The sequence below is a fragment of the Halichoerus grypus genome, chromosome X (assembly GCF_964656455.1).
Source record: "Halichoerus grypus chromosome X, mHalGry1.hap1.1, whole genome shotgun sequence".
NCBI lineage: Eukaryota > Metazoa > Chordata > Mammalia > Carnivora > Phocidae > Halichoerus > Halichoerus grypus.
Genome location: NC_135727.1, coordinates 105,128,999 through 105,147,819, shown reverse-complemented (window position 1 = coordinate 105,147,819; position 18,821 = coordinate 105,128,999). Strand labels below are relative to the sequence as shown.

Below are 18,821 nucleotides of genomic sequence, written 5' to 3'. Positions count from 1 at the left end.
GATCCCCTATATTTAAACAATTGCATATATGCATACAATGGAACGTTACTCAGCTATAAAAAGGAATGACATTCTGATACCTGCTACAGCATGGATGAACCTTGAAAACATTCTGCTAAGTGAAATAATTTACACACAAAGGGACAGATAGAGTATCAGTCTACTTTTATGAACTTCTAGAACAAGAACAAGCAAATTCATAGAGACAGTAGATTAGAGATTGTGTGGGTGGGTAGCAGGATATGGAGTTACTGCTTGATGATTACAGAATTTCTGTTTGGAGGGATGAAAATGTTTCGCACATAGATAATGGTCATGGTTGCACATTGTGAATGTAATACATGATACTGAATTGTACACTTAAAAATCATGAAAATGACAAATTTTATGTTATATCCTTTTTACCACAATGTAAACAAAAATACACCCAAATCATTGAATTATACACTTTAAAATGGGCACATTGTATGGTATATGAACTATGTGTCAGTAAAGCTATTAAAAAATCATTCTTATTAAGCCAGTGTGGTAATAGCTGAAGGACAGACACAGTAAAATGGAAGAGAATAAAGAATGCAGGAGCAGATTCAGGTGTATGTTCACGTGATTTATGACAACGTTGCCACAGGAGTACAGTGGGAAAAGAATTGCCTTTTGATAGACTGATGTTGTTTTCATGATATATTCATATGTGCCACTAGTTTTAAAGAATAAGTATGTATTAATTAGATAAATATTTAAAAATATTAGATTTATAAAGTATCCAAGGTAGAAAGACAAAGACTCACAAGTTACGTGACTAAGCAACTAAGTAACTAAATAAACAAAAAATACATGAAACACCTTTTGCATCAATCACTCATTAAGTCTATACTATAAGTAAGGGTAAGTAATTTTGATTTATAATACTTGAAGCAGATCATCTCCATCTTAGTTAAATACCGTCAGTATACAAATACCGTCAGTATACAACTGAACGATGAAATTATTTCATCCCTTTTCCAGTCTAATTCTTTAGCATAACTCATGCAAAGTAACAATGGTATATATATTTTGTCATTTGGTCATTAATGTATTGCCATCCACCATCACCATTCTTGCCATCCATAATGAATCATGGAACCAAATCAAATGGTCAGGTTAAAAAACACACCAATCTACATACCAGTTCCCCTCCCCCAACCCCAGCAATAAAACACCCACGAAACAAAACAAATACAAACATTGGCAACATTTAACACATGTGACGGCAGAGATGGTTAACGTCTAACCTTTATCCACTGAAGATTTGTCTGCTTGAGCTTATTTTCAAGTTTATCTTGCTCTTCTGGGCTTATGGGAGCACTTACAAGCACTGTTCCTCCAGTTTCATTTAATTGTTTTAGAATTCCCTGGCGCAGGGGCAACTCTTCCGCCAGTAACTGAAACAGACAAATGCAACAACGTTTAAAATGAATTACAGCACAATTCCAACTATCTTGTCTTTGTCTCTATTGATTAGTCTATCAAAACGAAGCAACTTGACTGAAGGCTGGCTGGTACCTCAAATACCAATGGCTTTCTACAGAGCGCAGAACTGATGGACTGGAGCACCCACTCCCAAGGAGATAAACCTATATATTGTATCCCTGGGAGATTCTTTTCAAGAAAAAAAGAATCACGTGGTATCATGAGCTCCAAAAATAACACCCCAAGCATTGTTAAGACTCTGAAAACACATCTCTGTCAGAAATAGAGCAATCTGGGTAAATTCGTGATCCTCTCAGGTATTAAGCATCCATGCTATAATTTACTATTGAGTAAGAAATTGCAATATCATATTGAGAGCTAACTAACATCGAGACCATACCAGGTACCAGGCGCTGGGTTAACCTTGTCACATATTATATAAAAATTAACTAAGATAATATAATTCTATGAGGTAGATCCTATTATCTTCCTCTTACACAGAAGGAAGCTGAGACAGAGAGATTAAATCCCGACAGAGAGGTTAAGTACCAGCTCCAAGGACACAAAAGTAGCAAGCGACGGAGCTGTGATTCCAACTTGGGCAATTGCATTAATGAACCTTATTTTGGACTCCTCCACATTCCTGCATTTCTTTTATTCATTCAGTCTTCCATTATAAATGCTCTTTCCCAAGACCTACAGAACCACCATGGTTGTTAATAACTGTCCTTTATTTATTTGTGTCATCTAGAGCTACAGTGTCCAATGCAGTATCACTAGCCACATGAGGCTACTTAAGTTTAAATTAATTAAATTTCAATAACATAAAAAAGTCAGTTCCCCGGTCACACTACCTTTCAAGTACTCAAAAGGCACATACAGCTCTTGGCTACTGCAATAGACAATAAGAGCATTACCATCATTACAGAAAGTTCTTTTGGACAGTGCTGATCTAGACTGTCTAAAGAAAATAGAAAATCAATGCATATATATTAATAAGTAAGTACCACTAAACATGTCTCTTAAATGAGTTATCAATTATATTGCTATACATACACTCAGTACATTTAGGAAAGATTAATTTTCAAGAACAGACTGAGTTCATTTTTCTATGACATACCCATCTTCAAATGAACTATAGATTCAAAACTTGGTGGTTTTTTTTTTTTTTTTTTTTTTGCCATATCAGACATAGAGTAGGTACTCAATATTTGTTTACTGAACTAAGCATTAATTTTATTTTTATACTTTATCCTCTGTTCAGGTACAAATTTCTTGTTTCACAGAAATAAGTGGTTGATATTGGAGTCTAATTTGCATGTACAAACCAACTGAATCATTGATAAAGGAATAATTCCATTTCCCTTTGATTGTATGACCTTATAAAATGAGGATAACAGCAACCATTTTGAAAGTTTTATACGAAGATTAAATAAATAGCAGATGTAAGTACATCTAATACTTAGCACATAATAGAGGACGATTAAATGTTAATTTCCCCTTCCTTTTCACTTTCGTTTCAAGAATTATAGTAAAACAGATCCAAATAAGTTTCTTTCCTAAAACTAAAAGCAGGAAAGTTAATCCAACTACACAATCAGTGCATGTCAGTCAGCCAGGTGAAGTAATCAGTAATAAGCAGACATCGCAGTAGGAAGGCATGAAAAGCCACTTGAATAGGCTGGATGTCCATTCAACCAGTATAGAATGTAAACCAACACCACGCACCCCCAACCACTCCCAGACAAAACAAACACTGTTTCAGGCAAATCGAACACCTCTAATTAGAGGCTGAAATAGTGAGATTGATTTGGCAATTAAGATCCTTCCTAAGAAATGGGATTCATTTCTATAAACTCCCTCCAGGTTTTGAAATAGTTTGGAGTTGTAAAATTCTCCAATATGTCTAAGATCAATTTCAAATTAGTTTTCAAAATACTGCCATGCATTTTACACACAACACACACACACACACACACACACACTTTTTACAAAAAAATATACTTGCTGGGAAACACTGGGTTAAAACAATATAAGGTTTTTTTTTTTTTTTTTAAGATTTTATTTATTTATTTGACAGAGAGAGAGCACAAGTAGGCAGAGTGACAGGCAGATGGAGAGGGAGAAACAGGCTCTCCGCTGATCAGGGAGCCGGATGTGGGGCTCAATCCCAAGACCCCAGGATCATGACCTGAGCTGAAAGCAGCCACTCAACGGACAGAGCCACCCAGGCGCCCCAAAACAATATAAAGTTTTGAGGAAATCTAGTGACGAACTATTAATAACCTAATGGAAATCAAAGATTAAATACCTTAAAAAATAGATTCATATACTCTTTATACAAGTAGGCCCTGGGGGTTTTTAGAAAACAAAATTACCTTGACTTGTTCAAGTTTTTCTTTTAGCTGCTGCTCATTTCCAGGTTCAAGTGGAATACTAGCAACGTTATCCACTTCCTCCAACCATAAAAGAAATTCATCTACATCTCTTTGAAATTCTGACAAGATATTCTTTTGTTCCTCTAGCCTGGAGAAATAAGAATAAAACTGTTATAAACAACATATTTCTCAAACTTTTCTTTCTTCCTTTTTTTTTTTTTTAAGAAAACTCAGAAACAAAAAAAATTGCGGTAACACTTTGAAGAAAATAAAAAAATTTAAAAGATGTTAACAATACACAAGTTTTTAAAGAAAATTCATTTACTTTGAACAGAGCAACCTCAATATCTCCAAAACTTCTTCAATGTAAGAGGTTAAAACTGGTAAAGAAAAAAACTTCTAATTTTAAAATTCCAACATTATGTTATTAAATGAGAGCAGCGTTTTTCAACCTCAGCGCTACTGACATTTTGGGTTTAATAACTCTTATTTGTGAGGGGCTGTTCTCTGCTTTGTAGGAGGTTTAGCAGGGCCTTTCCCCATTCGATGCCAGTAGCATATCCCCCCCTCAACTGTGACAAGCAAAAATGTTTTAAAGCACTACCAAATATCCCCTTGGGAGCAAAACTGCCCTGGGGTGAGAGCCACCGCACTAGAATAAGTACACAGTATGAAGTTGAATGCTCTAAAATGCTTAAATAAAATACACCTTTCTGGGAAATTGCAGGGTAAAAGTAAAAGCAAGGGAATAAAAAGAACACTAAGTTTTTACATGTTAAAATGTTTTCCGAATTATGATTCACAGTCTTTCTTGAGGAAAGAGGAAAACTGAGTTAAAATACATCACATATGTTGTACTAGTGGAAGTTTTCACTTATAAAAACGTATATACTGTATGTTTTTCAATTAGCCATAAATTTATTCTTACATATTGAATCATAACACAGTTGAACAAAATGGTCTGCACCTCAGGTAATTTATAATGTTTTGTTTTGTTGTTTTTTGAGAGAGATATACCTCCTGTATGTAAGCTTTTAATTGAATACACACACACACACGCACACACACACACACACATACATATACGTAGGTGTACTTTTCTACATATATATATATGTAGGAAAGTATGTATGTAAGCTTTCAATTGAATATACATACACATACGGAAGTACAAAGTTTATATATATACATACATATGTATACACATACATATATATATACACAACATACAATATATTATATATTCACACATGAATATATGTATATATAGGGAAGTACAACTATGATTGCTGTGTAGCTCAAGATATTTTTTTTTTAAGATTTTATTTATTTATTTGACAGAGACACAGCAAGAGAGGGAACACAAGCAGGGGGAGTGGGAGAGGGAGAAGCAGGCTTCCCGCTGAGCAGAGCAGGGACCCCGATGCGGGGCTCGATCCCAGGACCCTGGGATCATCACCTGAACCGAAGGCAGAGGCTTAACGACTGAGCCACCCAGACGCCAGGTCAAGATATTTTTAAAAAGTGTACAAATGACCAGAAAAAATAGAATGTTATCAGAAGCCCAGAGGCCTTTCTTGTCCCTTGCAGTCACTACCTCCATATAACCAGTATCCTGTCAACTTCGATTATGTTGCCTATACTGAACACTGAGTATATGGAATGATATGCTATATATTCTTCTGTGTCTTGTCTCTTTCACTCAACATAATGTTTACAATAATCAACCATGTGGTATATAGCTTAATTTGTTTAATCTCCTGGCTGTAGAGTATTGAATTGTTTAAATATATATCTCTGTTGATGGATATTTGGGTTGTTTCCATTTTGGGGATGTTTAGACGTTTTTTTGGTTTCAATTTAACAAATATTTATCAGGGGCTAACTTCCAGCAAGGCTACTGGGATTAGTATTAAAGATAGATATGTTGTGTGCCTTGCTTTGATGATCTCACAGTCCATGAGAGGAAACAAGAGATCCCCATGTGTAGAAACAAGACACAGCCTGTCTCATTTATAGCCTGTGCAAAGACAGGGTGTTGAAAGAACTACTAGTACAGTCTTTCCCCACACCAGGTCCACTTATTGAATTTATGCTTGCCTATATTCAGTTTTGCTCTTTGATGAGAGTTTGTCCAAAGTCTGTTCTAGGGCATGTGAGGAGACATTCTCTTCTCTGTCTATTCTTAACAAAGCAGACCCTATGAAAACTCAAGTCATATTCCAGGATCCTATGGAAACCTAAGTCATATTATGTCACTGTTGCAGTAAAAACTCTTCTATTGCTTCCCAATTTATTCACAGCAAAGCCAAAGTCATTACAGTGTTCTGTGAGGGTCTAGATCTGTGCTGTCCAATATAGTAGATACCTTCCCATGTGGCTACTAAGCACCTGAAATGCTGTAAGGGGAACTGAGATGTGCTTTAAGTGTACAATATACCAGATTTCAAAGACTTAGTACAAAAAAATTGTTCTATCTCTGAACCTTCTACTCAAGTTTGCTGAGAACCTACAAGTGCTGTAAAACAGAAAACTATTTTATTTTTTAAAGATTTTATTTATTTATTTCAGAGATAAAGAGAATGAGAGAGAGAGAGAGAGCATGAGGAGGGGAGGGTCAGAGGGAGAAGCTGACTCCCCGCTGAGCAGGGAGCCTGATGTGGGACTCGATCCTGCGACTCCAGGATCATGAGCTGAGCCGAAGGCAGTCGTTTAATTAACTGAGGCACCCAGGTGCCCCCAGAAAACTATTTTAAAAAAAGAATGGGAAACATCTCATTAATACTTTTTTTCATTAATACTTTCTATATGATGTACAGGTTGAAATAATATGTTTAATATATTGGGTTAAGTGAAATATTTCATTTCATCTGTTCCCACTTTTTTAAAAGAAGATGTGGCAACTATATAAATTTCAATTACACATGTGGCTCACTTTATTTTTCTATTGACCAGCACTGATCTAGGAAATCTGCTGATCCCCAATCTCCTTACTTCTCTGACCTCATTTCCATCTACTCTATATTTCTCTTATCTTTCTTGAGACCCGCTGGCTTCCTTGCTGTGCTCCTCAAATATACTACATGGGTCCCCACTTCTGAGTCTCTGTACTTGCTGTATTTTTCTGCTGACAATGTCCTTCCCTCAAATATTAAACATGGCTGGCTCCCTCACCTTCTGCAGGTCTTCCCTGATGAACCTACCGAAAATTACATTTCTCCTCCCAAATGTCTATTCTTTCTCTCTGTTTTTATCTTTCTAGTTCCTAAATGTAACAAACACTATAATTTGGTTATTTTATAGGACGTCTGTCTCTCATACATGAAATTAAACTTCCTGACATCAAAGATTTTTATTTATTGCTGTAACCCTTGCTCCTGGAACAATGCTTGGCACAGATTAGATGCTAAATCAGTAACTGTTGCATTAACGAATGAATTCTGCCATCATTCTTTTCCATTTTACATGCATTCCTATTTTAAAAGAATCCTTCCTATTCTTTATAATACCAATAGGTGACGGGGACTAAAAAGTACACCTGTCCTGATGAGCACCGGGTGATGTATGGAAGTGTTGAATCACTATACTGTACACCTGAAACTAATATTACACTGGGTGTTAACTAATCAGAATTTAAATAAAAACTTAAAAAAAGAATCTTTCCCGTTCTTTGTAATACTGATTCGGAAACATGGTCTAATTTACCCGCCAATGTGTATGACAATATTTCACCAAACTGAAGACACCTTCAGTTGCAGGTCATATAAGACCATCCTAAGTTCTGCCAGGCATGAATTGGAAAAGTCATGGTGCTGATTAAACTAAGATGTTTTTTGTTTGAAGGCTTTTCTTCAATTAAGAAGTTGTTCTTTCAGATTTCTTTATATTTTTGTCATATATTTCTCTTGCATACACATGAAAAGTAAAATATAAGTGAAAAATTGATGAGGTAGTCCTAAAACTTTCTCATATTTAGAACTTGCCTCTCCTATATCACTTTTCCCCTCAGAGTAATTGACCTCTGTCTTTACCCACAGCCTATCAGAGGATGATTTCTTAAGAAGGCTCCACCACTGTTTCTTGGATTTTCTTCCAAACCACATGTGGTCTGGCCAGCAGAGATTGTAAAACCCATCCTGGTTTCAGTGATTTTAATGTGATAAAACATGCAGGTTAGAATGGATGAAATTGACATTGGGGAGGGTATGTGCTATGGTGAGCGCTGTGAATTGCATAAGACTGTTGAATCACAGACCTGTACCTCTGAAACAAATAATACATTATATGTTTAAAAAAAAAAAAAAGAAGAAGAAGAAGAGAGCAGGAAGGAAAAAATGAAGGAGGGGAAATCGGAGGGGGAGACGAACCATGAGAGACTATGGACTCTGAGAAACAAACTGAGGGTTCTAGAGGGGAGGGGGTGGGGGGATGGGTTAGCTTGGTGATAGGTATTAAGGAGGGCACGTACTGAATGGAGCACTGGGTGTAATACGCAATGAATCATGGAACACTACATCAAAAACTAATGATGTAATGGATGGTGATTAACATAATAAAAAAAACAGAACAAGAATTAATAACATGGGACTGAATAAAGTGAGGAATATGGGGAAAAAAAAAAAAAAAGAATGGATGAAATTTAGTTCATTTGCACAGCTTCCCAGTGCTGACATAGTGACTCAGGTTCTTTTGGCTGCTACCAAGTGGCTGGTTGGTTCAGGATTTTTAAAAAAATTCATAATATAATAACAGTTTACTGTTTTCTTTAACTTATAATTATGAATGGATATTATTATCGGCATTATCTGCCTGCTGCTTGAGCTTATTTTCCATTAACAGAGTCAATAAAGATTTGGCATTACTTTCCATGGGAATTAACATTTGATTACATGAGTTTTTGCCAATGATGAATATTTTGGCCCCTCTTGTACATGAAAAGTAAGGATGCGGACATTAATGCCTAATGTTGACATTACTGGTTAGCAAAGTATTCAAGATCTATACAGGGAGGGTCAGGAGATGAAGCTGGTGAGGTAGCTAGCCGGTGGATTATGAAGTACCTAGAATGTTTTGTTTTAATCTGTAGGTGATGAACGACTTAAAGGTTTTTAGTAGGGCCAGATTTCATCCAAAGCTCACTCTGGCTATCCTGTGGAAAATGGATGCGGGCACAGGTGGTATGACAAGAGACTTAGGAATCAAGTATGAGATTCTCATAAAAGGACAGGCATAAAGTAATGAAGGTTCAAGTCATCAAGACCTAACAGAGGAAAAGGGTAAGACAGGATACATGAAAAATGTAGGAGATCAACAGGACTTGTGGATAAAAGGAGACAGACTGGTATTAGTGGCTAGTAATCGTTGAGCAGTTACTACGTGGTATCCACTGAATCAAGTACCAAGATCCCACATTACCCCTATGAGATGGTACTCATCTTTCCTCATTTGCATATGAAAGAAAATCTGGCTTAGTATTTTGCCCAAGGTCATACAGCTATTAAGTAGTCAATCCAACATTCAGTCCTGGGTCATCTGGGTCCAGAGTCTGTGCTCTTCACCTGACCACTACATCTGGTCTATGAGTGCTTTCCACCTTATCTAGCTGAGTAAACAGTATTTACTCCAGCTGAGAGTACACTGAATTGCATCAGATATCTAGGGGGAAATTACTAGTAAAAAAAAATAAGAGATCTGGAGCTTAAAGAGCTGGAAATATAGACTTCAGAGTCCTCAGCAAGAAGTTGGTGGATAAAACATGGGAAACTAACTTTTGCATTAATAATTTACTCTTCATATTTGGCATCTTCTGAGTCCATTCTTTCTTTATTTTCAGATTAATGATTAGCAATTCTCCCTCTTGCTTATTTAAATGGAAAAATTAAAGAAGAAGTCCATTTCACAGCAATTCATTGATTCCTTATGTATGAGCAACCTGTGGCTCCTGCTCATCCCCCACGTTCCCTTCTTCGATGTGGAAAGCCAGAGGAATGCCTAGAGTGTTCTTCTGGCCCCTCTAAAAGCTACAGGGGCCAGTGAAGGAGTTCTTCACCTCAACAAACACTCAGCTGAAAGAGAACATGGTTCTCCCTTCGTGCAGTCCACATACTGGTTTTCAGAGATGATCCTGAAGCCCCTACCTTTGACGTTAGAGAAATCAAAGGGGAGAAGGGAGGAAACTGAGCCTCATGAGAAAAACTGCACTTCCTACAAAGCTATGCCATCCCATCTGGTCCTCTGACATGGACTGGGACACAGGGTGCAGAGGAGGTTGAAGTCACCGGTAGTAAACATAGTACTGCTGTCACTTCTTATTAAACCCTACGGGGAAGTGGCTGGTGTCAATTGCTGGCAGCTTGCTTTAGAATGTGGAAGAGAACCATTTTCCCACAGACTCTGGACTGAGAAGCAATTCTTAAAAGAGGAAAAATTCCATTATAGACATCCTTTATTTGTTTTAAAGTTCTAAGGTGGTTCAAATGCTTGGGTCTAGGTTTCAAGAGTGTCAGTCTACCTCATCATTTTTCTTTTTTCCTTTCTCTCCTTCCTCCTTCCTCCCTCCCTTCCTTCCTTCCATCCATCCATCCTTCCTTCTTCTCTTCCTTCCTTCCTCCCTCCCTCCCTTCACAAATCTTTGTCTCCTTTAGAATTTGGCTCCATCATCTTGCAGTGTCCCAGATACTTAGAGCAACCTTATTCCTACCATTTCTTTTTTCTCATTTTAGTTAACTAAAACTTTGCTAAAATCAGATTACATTTGTAAAACCTAGACAGATGGGTAAAGCTTTTCTCAGCCTTCATCTAGAAGTTCACCATATCAGGAAGAGAAAAAAATCCAAAACCTAACAAACAAAAGCTTAAAGAGCAAGAGAGAGTAATATCAAACCAAAAAAAAAAAAAAGAGCACCTCAAACCTAGAATAAAATTCTAAAAGCAAATATCTCCAACCTCCACTTCAAACACGTCTCAAATTAATTACCTGCATATATTTTTCTTTCAGGAATATTCAGCCAAGAAAAAGAGGGAAAATGTACTTATTCATTTTAATTGAGATTTATATATTTAATTGCTATCAAACTGTATAAACATTGTGTACCAATTTTCCAAATTTAATATTCTACTGTATTTCCTTAGGTCATTAATTATTCTTTGAAAAATTGATTTTTCTGATCTGAGTAATAACCCATATGTAGGTACACCATATTTCACCATTCTTTTATTATTAGACATTTAGTTTGGCTCCTGTTTTTCATTATAATAAATAACTCTATAAAAATACATTTGTTTATACATTTTGGCTTACGTATCTGCTAATTTCCTTAGAATAAGGAAGAAAAGTACACAATAAGAACACTAAGGATTTCGATACACATTGCTAAATATCTTTGCAAAGCTGGTAATAGGAACACTCATGCCCTTCTACCAATAGTTATAAAACACTTGTCTCAACACACATTTACCACTACAGCACATTATGATTTATATGCTTGATAGAAGAAAAATAGTTGGTCATGGATTTTTTTCTGTTTTTTTATTAAAAGTTGACAAAATTTGTGTATTTGTGTGTATTTGTCATTTGCTTCTACTATCAATTGTCTGCTGTGTCTGTTGCCTATTTTTCCTGTTTTATTTGTTTGTAAAAGCTCTTTTCACGTTATCTAGTTTGATAAAAAATAAAAATTAAAAAAATATTGAGAATATTTTTCTAGTTTCCATTTTACCTTTTGAATTTTTATATTTTTGTTTCTAAATAAAATGTTATCACTTTCTTTGTGATTTCATTGATACTACTCTGAAAATTGTGAACGTCCTACAGTTGTTTAAATATTCACCTTTATATTATTTTGGATCATTATACTTTCATTTAAAAAGAATAAAAACTTAATCCATCTTAAATTTATATAGCTAAGTTTCTGACCTTGAAGGGTTTTTGAGAAGTTGATATTTTTCTCCAGCACAGTCTATTCTTTATTGATTTGTGGTTATTTCCTCATTTTTTGTTTCATATGTAATGAGGTTCTGTTTACTGATCTACTATAGATTTTTTGACAGTAATGCACGACTTCAAGCACTGTAGCTTTAAAGTAGGCTTAATTTCGGGTAGGTTAACCTCCTCTCTTACCTTAGCTATTCTAATTTATGTAATATGAGTATCATTTGATCAAATTACAGAATAAATCCCATTGGAGATTTTGATAGGGATTCCATCAAATCAATAAATTATTTTGTGAAGAATTACTGTCTTTCCAGTATGAATCTGTTAAATTTTCTATATTTACAGTGCATTTGGAGTGTATCTGGGACTCATCCGTGCATTATAAATAATTAAGTACGTTTTCTAAATAACTTTCAGCATCAGTTTGAGAGGCAGTGACTTGCATATGATTTTATGGATATTAACTCTATACTAATCTAGAAAATTCTTAAGTACTCCCAGATAGAATAAATCATCGCTTTAAAAAGTAAAAGTTTTGGCTAAGCTATTTGTCATAATCTTTCTCTTCACACAATGTTTGTGGAAAACTTTTCTGAATGATTTAATTTTTTAAAAAAGTACAGCATCTTTTTAAATATGAAAACATTTGGTAGTCATTTCTTGTCTAGGTCTGTTTTTTATACTTTGAAATATAAAAAAGATGGTGCCAAAATCCCACCGGGACCTTGTTATAATCTGCTTTTTCAAGTGCATGTGTTTTCTGAAATTTCAAAAGCCTCGATTTGAAGTTTTAAAAGCCGCAATTTGAATTTGTGTATTCAGATGATTGCAGAAAAGCAAAGGAACACAGTTAGCATTTCCACGCTTGTCTCTTGACAGAACAGTTTAAATGTGCTTTATATTGGCATTCATCACATGAAGTGTTATTTCTTTGTTTACCTACTCGCTTAATGCTTATGGTAGGATTTATTCAGGCATGTGGTAGTAATAATAATGAATGGGATATTTAACATTACCCATCTGCAATTAAGTGCTAAATATTTTACTTTTAGAGGCATTTCAATACATTTAGTTATTTTTTTTAAAGAATGGCTTCTGTTTGAAATATTGGCTCTGTTGCTGTTTACATTATAAATGCTCTTAATGCAATTGAAGGAAGCACATATTATGATGGGGAGAGATTTGCATAATCAGAAAGGAAGAGTTATGGATGTGCTGCTAAATTCAATGAATTTAACATTAACTCTTAATGAACATGTTCTGTGGGGCTGCTGTTACGGTAAGAGGAAGACTGCCAAATCACATGGCATGATTTTAGAAGGGGAGGATATACCAAGTGTTTCAGGCCTACCGCTGGATATTTTCACATTTGAATCTTTTTAAATACTCAATACATCCCTTGTATTGCCTCTGTAAAATTGCCAATGAAGAAAGTGAAGCCCTGGGGAGATGTATATACCGTATATATCCCAATATAAGGCGATTATCTCTCCCATTTTCCAAATAAGAAGTACCTCTCTAAGTTTTTGATTAACTGTTAACATAGAAACTTCAGAAAATGTAGAGAGAATCAACACCTGCTATCTACGTGGCTTAATTAATTTGATTGCACATACTAATTTAAAATTATATATATTAGAAAAATCACATTTTCTCCTTCCCAGTTTATACAGTAGTTGTGTATACATTCCTCACATCCATGTTCAACATTGGAATTGTCACTCTGATGGATGCACTTTTTGAGTCACCTAATTCAGTTTTCTAGACAGAGTCATCTTCACTTCTACCCACAGGGCCTGATATATGGCACTGCTGAGTCCATGTATAAGGTTCTACTGGAAATTTTACTCCAAGCTATAAGCACACATTTACACCAGACAGTTCTATGTTATGTAAAGACAGTTTTTCTCTTTTCTGTGCCATATGTCCGTGAGGTACGCAAGGTAACCACTTACTGAGTTGCTTATAAAATAATCTTTACAGACCTTGTTTACAATGACATACAACTCTTTCAACTGTGATGTCATACCAACAAAGCTAATCATGACTTCTGTTAATTTTTTTCCCGTTTCTTTCCTTTATCAAGTGACTTCTACAGATAGCCAAAATCCTCATCAATTGAGATGAAATTAATACGTCTTTCCCAGATGGTAGTTTGTTGTTCTGAGCAAAATAAATGAGGATCTTGTAACATGAGAAACTTCAAAAGGATTCAAATGTAAGTCCTCTCTTAAGGTAAAAACAAAAACAAAAACAAAAACATTTTTAGCCACACACATTAACTTCCCCAGGTCACACCCTCTATAGGACATTGTCAGAATCAGAACCAAAGCATCAACTATCTTTAAACCAATATGTCTCTTGTACCCGGCTAGTGCTGGAGTTACAAAGTTAGACATTTATTCATTTTGTCTACAGCTTGTGCTTTATTAAACTGAAGTGCTCCTGAGAGAAATAACGTATCAAGGTTGCTCAGGCTTTTATTTCTCAATAGTAAGGAAAAAATTATGAAAATGAGAAGGGATATCCTGAAGCTTAGTGGTGACCTACTGAAAGAAAAAGAAAACCAAATCAAGGCCTTGCAAGTTATTATTTGAGTGCATGAACTTGGGGAAGTTGCTTAACTTCTACAGGCCTCAGTTTCTTCATCTTAAAATTGGGACATTTAACATTGCATGGTTGGTTATATGGATTAAATTTGCTCGCAGAAACACCAGTTTTTGTCTAGTGCTTTACTAATAGCATTCAACAAATGGTAGAGAAAATAAAGAGTTAAGAAAAGGGTAAATCTGGATACTGAGCTATTAGTTCTATCTCAGAATTTTGCTTAAGCCAACACACTTACATACATAAAAGTATTTATAAAGCATGCATGAGTACATAGAAGGACCCTTTGAAATTGAGCTTTTTGATGAACCAGTTGACAGCTCTATTTCTCTCTTCTGACAAATTTCCTTGACACATTTTGTGGGGGAAACACAATTAGAGTCAAAATGCCAATCTACGAGTAAAAGTGCCACCAGATTAGACTAATTCTAGGTGAAGTAGATGTAGGATTACAATGCAACAAACATTTATTGAAAGTCTCTTAGTGGCCGGTGATATGGTAACAGATGTAGGCAAGTTTTTGCCCTTGTAGAGCTTACATTCTATTAAGGGGAGACAGACAATACCCAAGATAAACTGAAACATGTAGATTGTGACATAGTGTTACATGCTACACAGGAAAAAAGTGAAGCCAGGAAGAAAGGGAACATTGAGTGGAGTTGGAGGGTGGTTTTGCAATTTTATATCAATCAGAGAAAGCTTCATTGAGAAGGGTTATTTGAGTAAAATCATCATGGTAGAGAATGGCAATCTGCTCACCAAAAAATTTGATCCCCTTCTCTTCAACACAAAGCTAGCTGTCATTTCCCATCCTCCATTGCCATTGGGTATGGCCAATAATTGAATTCTAGCCAAGGGAATGTGAGCAAAAGTGAGGTTCACTGATTCCAGGCCTGGCTCATAACTTAATCCCTACATGTGTGATATTCCTTATTGCTCCTCTTTCTACAGCCACATGTTAAAAATGTCAGAGCCACAAAATCAATGTAGCTTGGGTCTTTGATTCACAATTTGGAGGGGAGCTGTTTGTTGACCAGAAACAACTTCCTGAATTTTGCATGAGTGAGACACTTGCATTGTTGAGCCACTGAAATGCAGAGCTTCTTTTTAAGTAGCAGCTTAAATTAAAGTAGACAATAAATGAGGTAAGGGAGCAAGCCATGCAGATAATGGGGAGGAGAGCACTCTAAGCAAAAGAGAAAAAACACAAAGGTCCTGAGGCAGGAGTGTGGGCAGAATATGCCCAGAACAACAAGGAAGTGGAAAAAAAAATATTTGCAGTGGAATGAAGGAAACTCAGTTCTTAGATAAAAAAGAAATACTAGAATAATCTTTTGGGGGAGTTACCAGATTGAACTCTGTTCTCCAATCCTACTTTAATAGGTCCAATTGACTAACTGAATCCCAGAACTTCTGGATTTTTATTGTATGCTGTCTAAGCAGGTGCTGGAACCGATTTATAAAAACACTAAGGTTACTTTGGACCTTCATCTGTTAGAGGCAGAGTCACATAATTTATCAGCAAAGGCTGTAATAAAGCCATTGCCATGTGGTGGAAGATGCAATGAAAAGTGAATGACCTCAGTTTTTCTGCTTTCAATCATAACTAGGTTTTTCTCTTCCCAAATACCATCATCTTCCCTCCCAAGCCACCTTCTCTGTCAGCCTCCATGGATGTCTCTGCAGCTCCTAGTCTCTCAAGCTAGATATCGGAGGCATCCTTGGTTCTTTCCTGTGTCTTACTCCCAGGGTGTATTCCCAAATGTGTCCTCACAATTCCACGTGAGATAGCTCTCTCGAATGTGTCCACTTCTCTCCATTCTCCCTGCCACCAACTCCTTCTCCTATCCTCTCTGTCTGGATTACTGAGGTTATTTCTTAACTGGGTTCTGCGACCCACCTTGCCATCTTCTTATCCATCCTCAACACTTCAGAAGGAATCCTCTTTCTAAAATATGTCTCTGATTATACCTTCACAGTAACTCCCTAGGGTCATTGGGATAAAATCCAACTTCTTTAACAGGGATCAGAAAGCTCTTTATGATGTGATCTCTACTTACTTCTCTTTCTTCATCTTTTTTTGCATTCTAAAATCCATTGAACTTACCCTTCAATACAGTACTGTACTCATGTTAGAACTTAGCATACTCTGCTCCTTCTGTCTGGGATACCCTTCCCCATATCTTGATCTAGGTAGCTTCTAGTTACCTTTCCAATCTCAGGTTAGCCATCACTTTCTCTGTGAAGCTTTTCTCAATTATCACCCCCATACCACTCAAGTCTCTGTTATGGGCCCTGCTATATAATCTCATGGCTCTTCATCCTGTTTCTATCACAGGGTATATTGTAATTTCCTATGTCTGTCAATATATTATAAGCACCATAAGGACAGGCACTATACTGCGATCACACTCTATTCTCAGTACCTAGTATGTAGTATCGGTTCAATTCTTAAATTCAGTATCTCAGAATGATACCATGTTAACTGTGTATTTGAGAACAATAACATTATTTACATTATTCTTAGGGGATTCTCCAAGAAAAATAAAGTATGTGTTATGGAAGACAAAGTCTATGGAAGATTGACTAAATTAAGGTCAAGAAAGCTGGATTCTTGAGGTTTCTAAACTATGGCTCGTGAGCCAAATCCTGCCCACCACCTGTTTTTGAAAATACAGTTTTTGGGGAACACAGCCACCCCCATTCATTTATATGTCGTCTATGACTCTGTTCACAATGGTGGAGCTGAGCAGTTGCAACACAGATTGGGTGGCTCACAAAGCCAAAAGCATTGACTATTTGGCCCTGTACTCAAGTTTGCTGACATCTGCTAGACACTAAACCCCTTTCTTAGATACACACTAGGGAATCAAAGGTAAGAGGATTCTGATATAAGACAATCGGTATCATCTTTTTAACTCCATTATGTGTATGTTCATGAAAATGTGTGTGGCTATTAAAATGCCCCTTCATCCTTTGAAATAATCATTAGCACTTTACACAATTAGTATTCCATAGTACATAACATGAAGAATGGCTAAAAGGAAAACCAGACATTGCATCTAATTAGAAATATTTATTCTGTTTAAAATGTATTAAAGTCTCCAAGTATGAAGCTATGTTTATTTGGCTTGGAATCAAACATGGAAAACAGTAAGAAAGACCTGGGGCTTTGCCTCTTTTTCCTCTTCTTTGTGTTTATGTTAGTCAAGTTTCTTTCCTTATTTTTCTCTTTCTTCCTAATCCAAAATTAACTATCATTTCTGAAATTTCACAACCTTTTTTTTTTTTTTTTTTTTGGGTAAGTCAGTCTTTTTCTGTGGGTTTTATGGTGATTTTTATTACTGGACCTGTATTTTGAATTCCTCAGGGTACTCGTAATTTCCACCCCCAGCAAAATGTCATCTGTTGTCCAGCACTCTGTACATTTCCAGTAGAATATCAATGCATTAGACAGACAAGGAAGTCCAAAGTTCCTCAGAGAGAGAAAAAGGACATATTTTGCTCACTGCTTTCATCCTGGAGAAGAAAGGGTAAAGGGTTTTTCCATTTGATTTATTTAAAATCTGCACATAACTCCAGGTAAGTTCTTCAGAAACACAGGTTATTATGCTTTAAAAGAATATAGCCATAGGAGGTACAAGGATAGTTTTATTCCCTCAAACAGCAGTTCCTGAAGTGTGGTCTGGGAACCTCTGGGGGTCCTTTAGGTACTTTGAGCGGGTCTGTGAGGTCAAAACTATTTTCATAATAATACTATGATATTATTTGCCTTTGTCTCTTTCTTTCTCTTTCTATGAGCTTTCCGGAGGCTATATTATGAGTGATATGGCAATAGAGTGTAGAAGCAGATGTCAGAGTCAGCTCTCTTAAGGTAAATACTAAAGTGATCCTCAAAAAGGTAAAACAATGTCACTGTTTTCACAATCTTTTTTGTTGTAGAAAATAGCTATTTTTCATAAGATATTTGTTACTTTATATTAACATGGAGTGAGCTATGATAATCTTTAAATGAATAAATAAAGGCTACAAACATTTCTCAGTTTTAATGTCCAACATGGTAAAACCAGAGAGAAATTGTTGAAAATGCTGGAAAACCATAGAAAAGAGTAACAATCCTCCTCCTTCCCCTCCTCCTCCAATACATTTAACATTTCGAATTTTCTCACAAGACTGAATTGAACAGCTCTTGGTTTCCTGGATGCAGGTATGTGGTCTAAGAGTAAATGTACTTGGAAACGGTAGTTTGGAATGTCACCTGTTCCTAAGGAAAACAGTGGATCTTATTTAGATTGAGGAGGGTGTGGTGGTTTTAACAGGGAGCCCCTCTGAGTAACTGAGGTTGAAGCTGAACCATGAAGTAAACATGCCTAGATGAAGTCTAGGGGAATAGCTTTCCCACAGAGAAAGAAACTTCCTTCAGGCAGTAAATACAGAGAGATTCAGAGGAACTC

At 36.1% G+C, this 18,821-nt stretch overlaps 1 protein-coding gene across 9 annotated transcripts in view; it reads right to left on the bottom strand.

The window, feature by feature from the left end:
* Positions 1 to 18,821, bottom strand: part of DMD (dystrophin) — a 2,185,421-nt gene that overhangs the window by 764,200 nt on the left and 1,402,400 nt on the right. For all 9 annotated transcript variants that reach the window (XM_078064107.1, XM_078064109.1, XM_078064106.1 and 6 more), the window contains 2 exons: positions 3,828 to 3,975; positions 1,272 to 1,421 (listed from right to left, as the gene is read on the bottom strand). In XM_078064107.1, the coding sequence (XP_077920233.1) occupies positions 1,272 to 1,421; positions 3,828 to 3,975 (298 nt within the window). The remainder of the gene's footprint in view (positions 1 to 1,271; positions 1,422 to 3,827; positions 3,976 to 18,821) is intronic.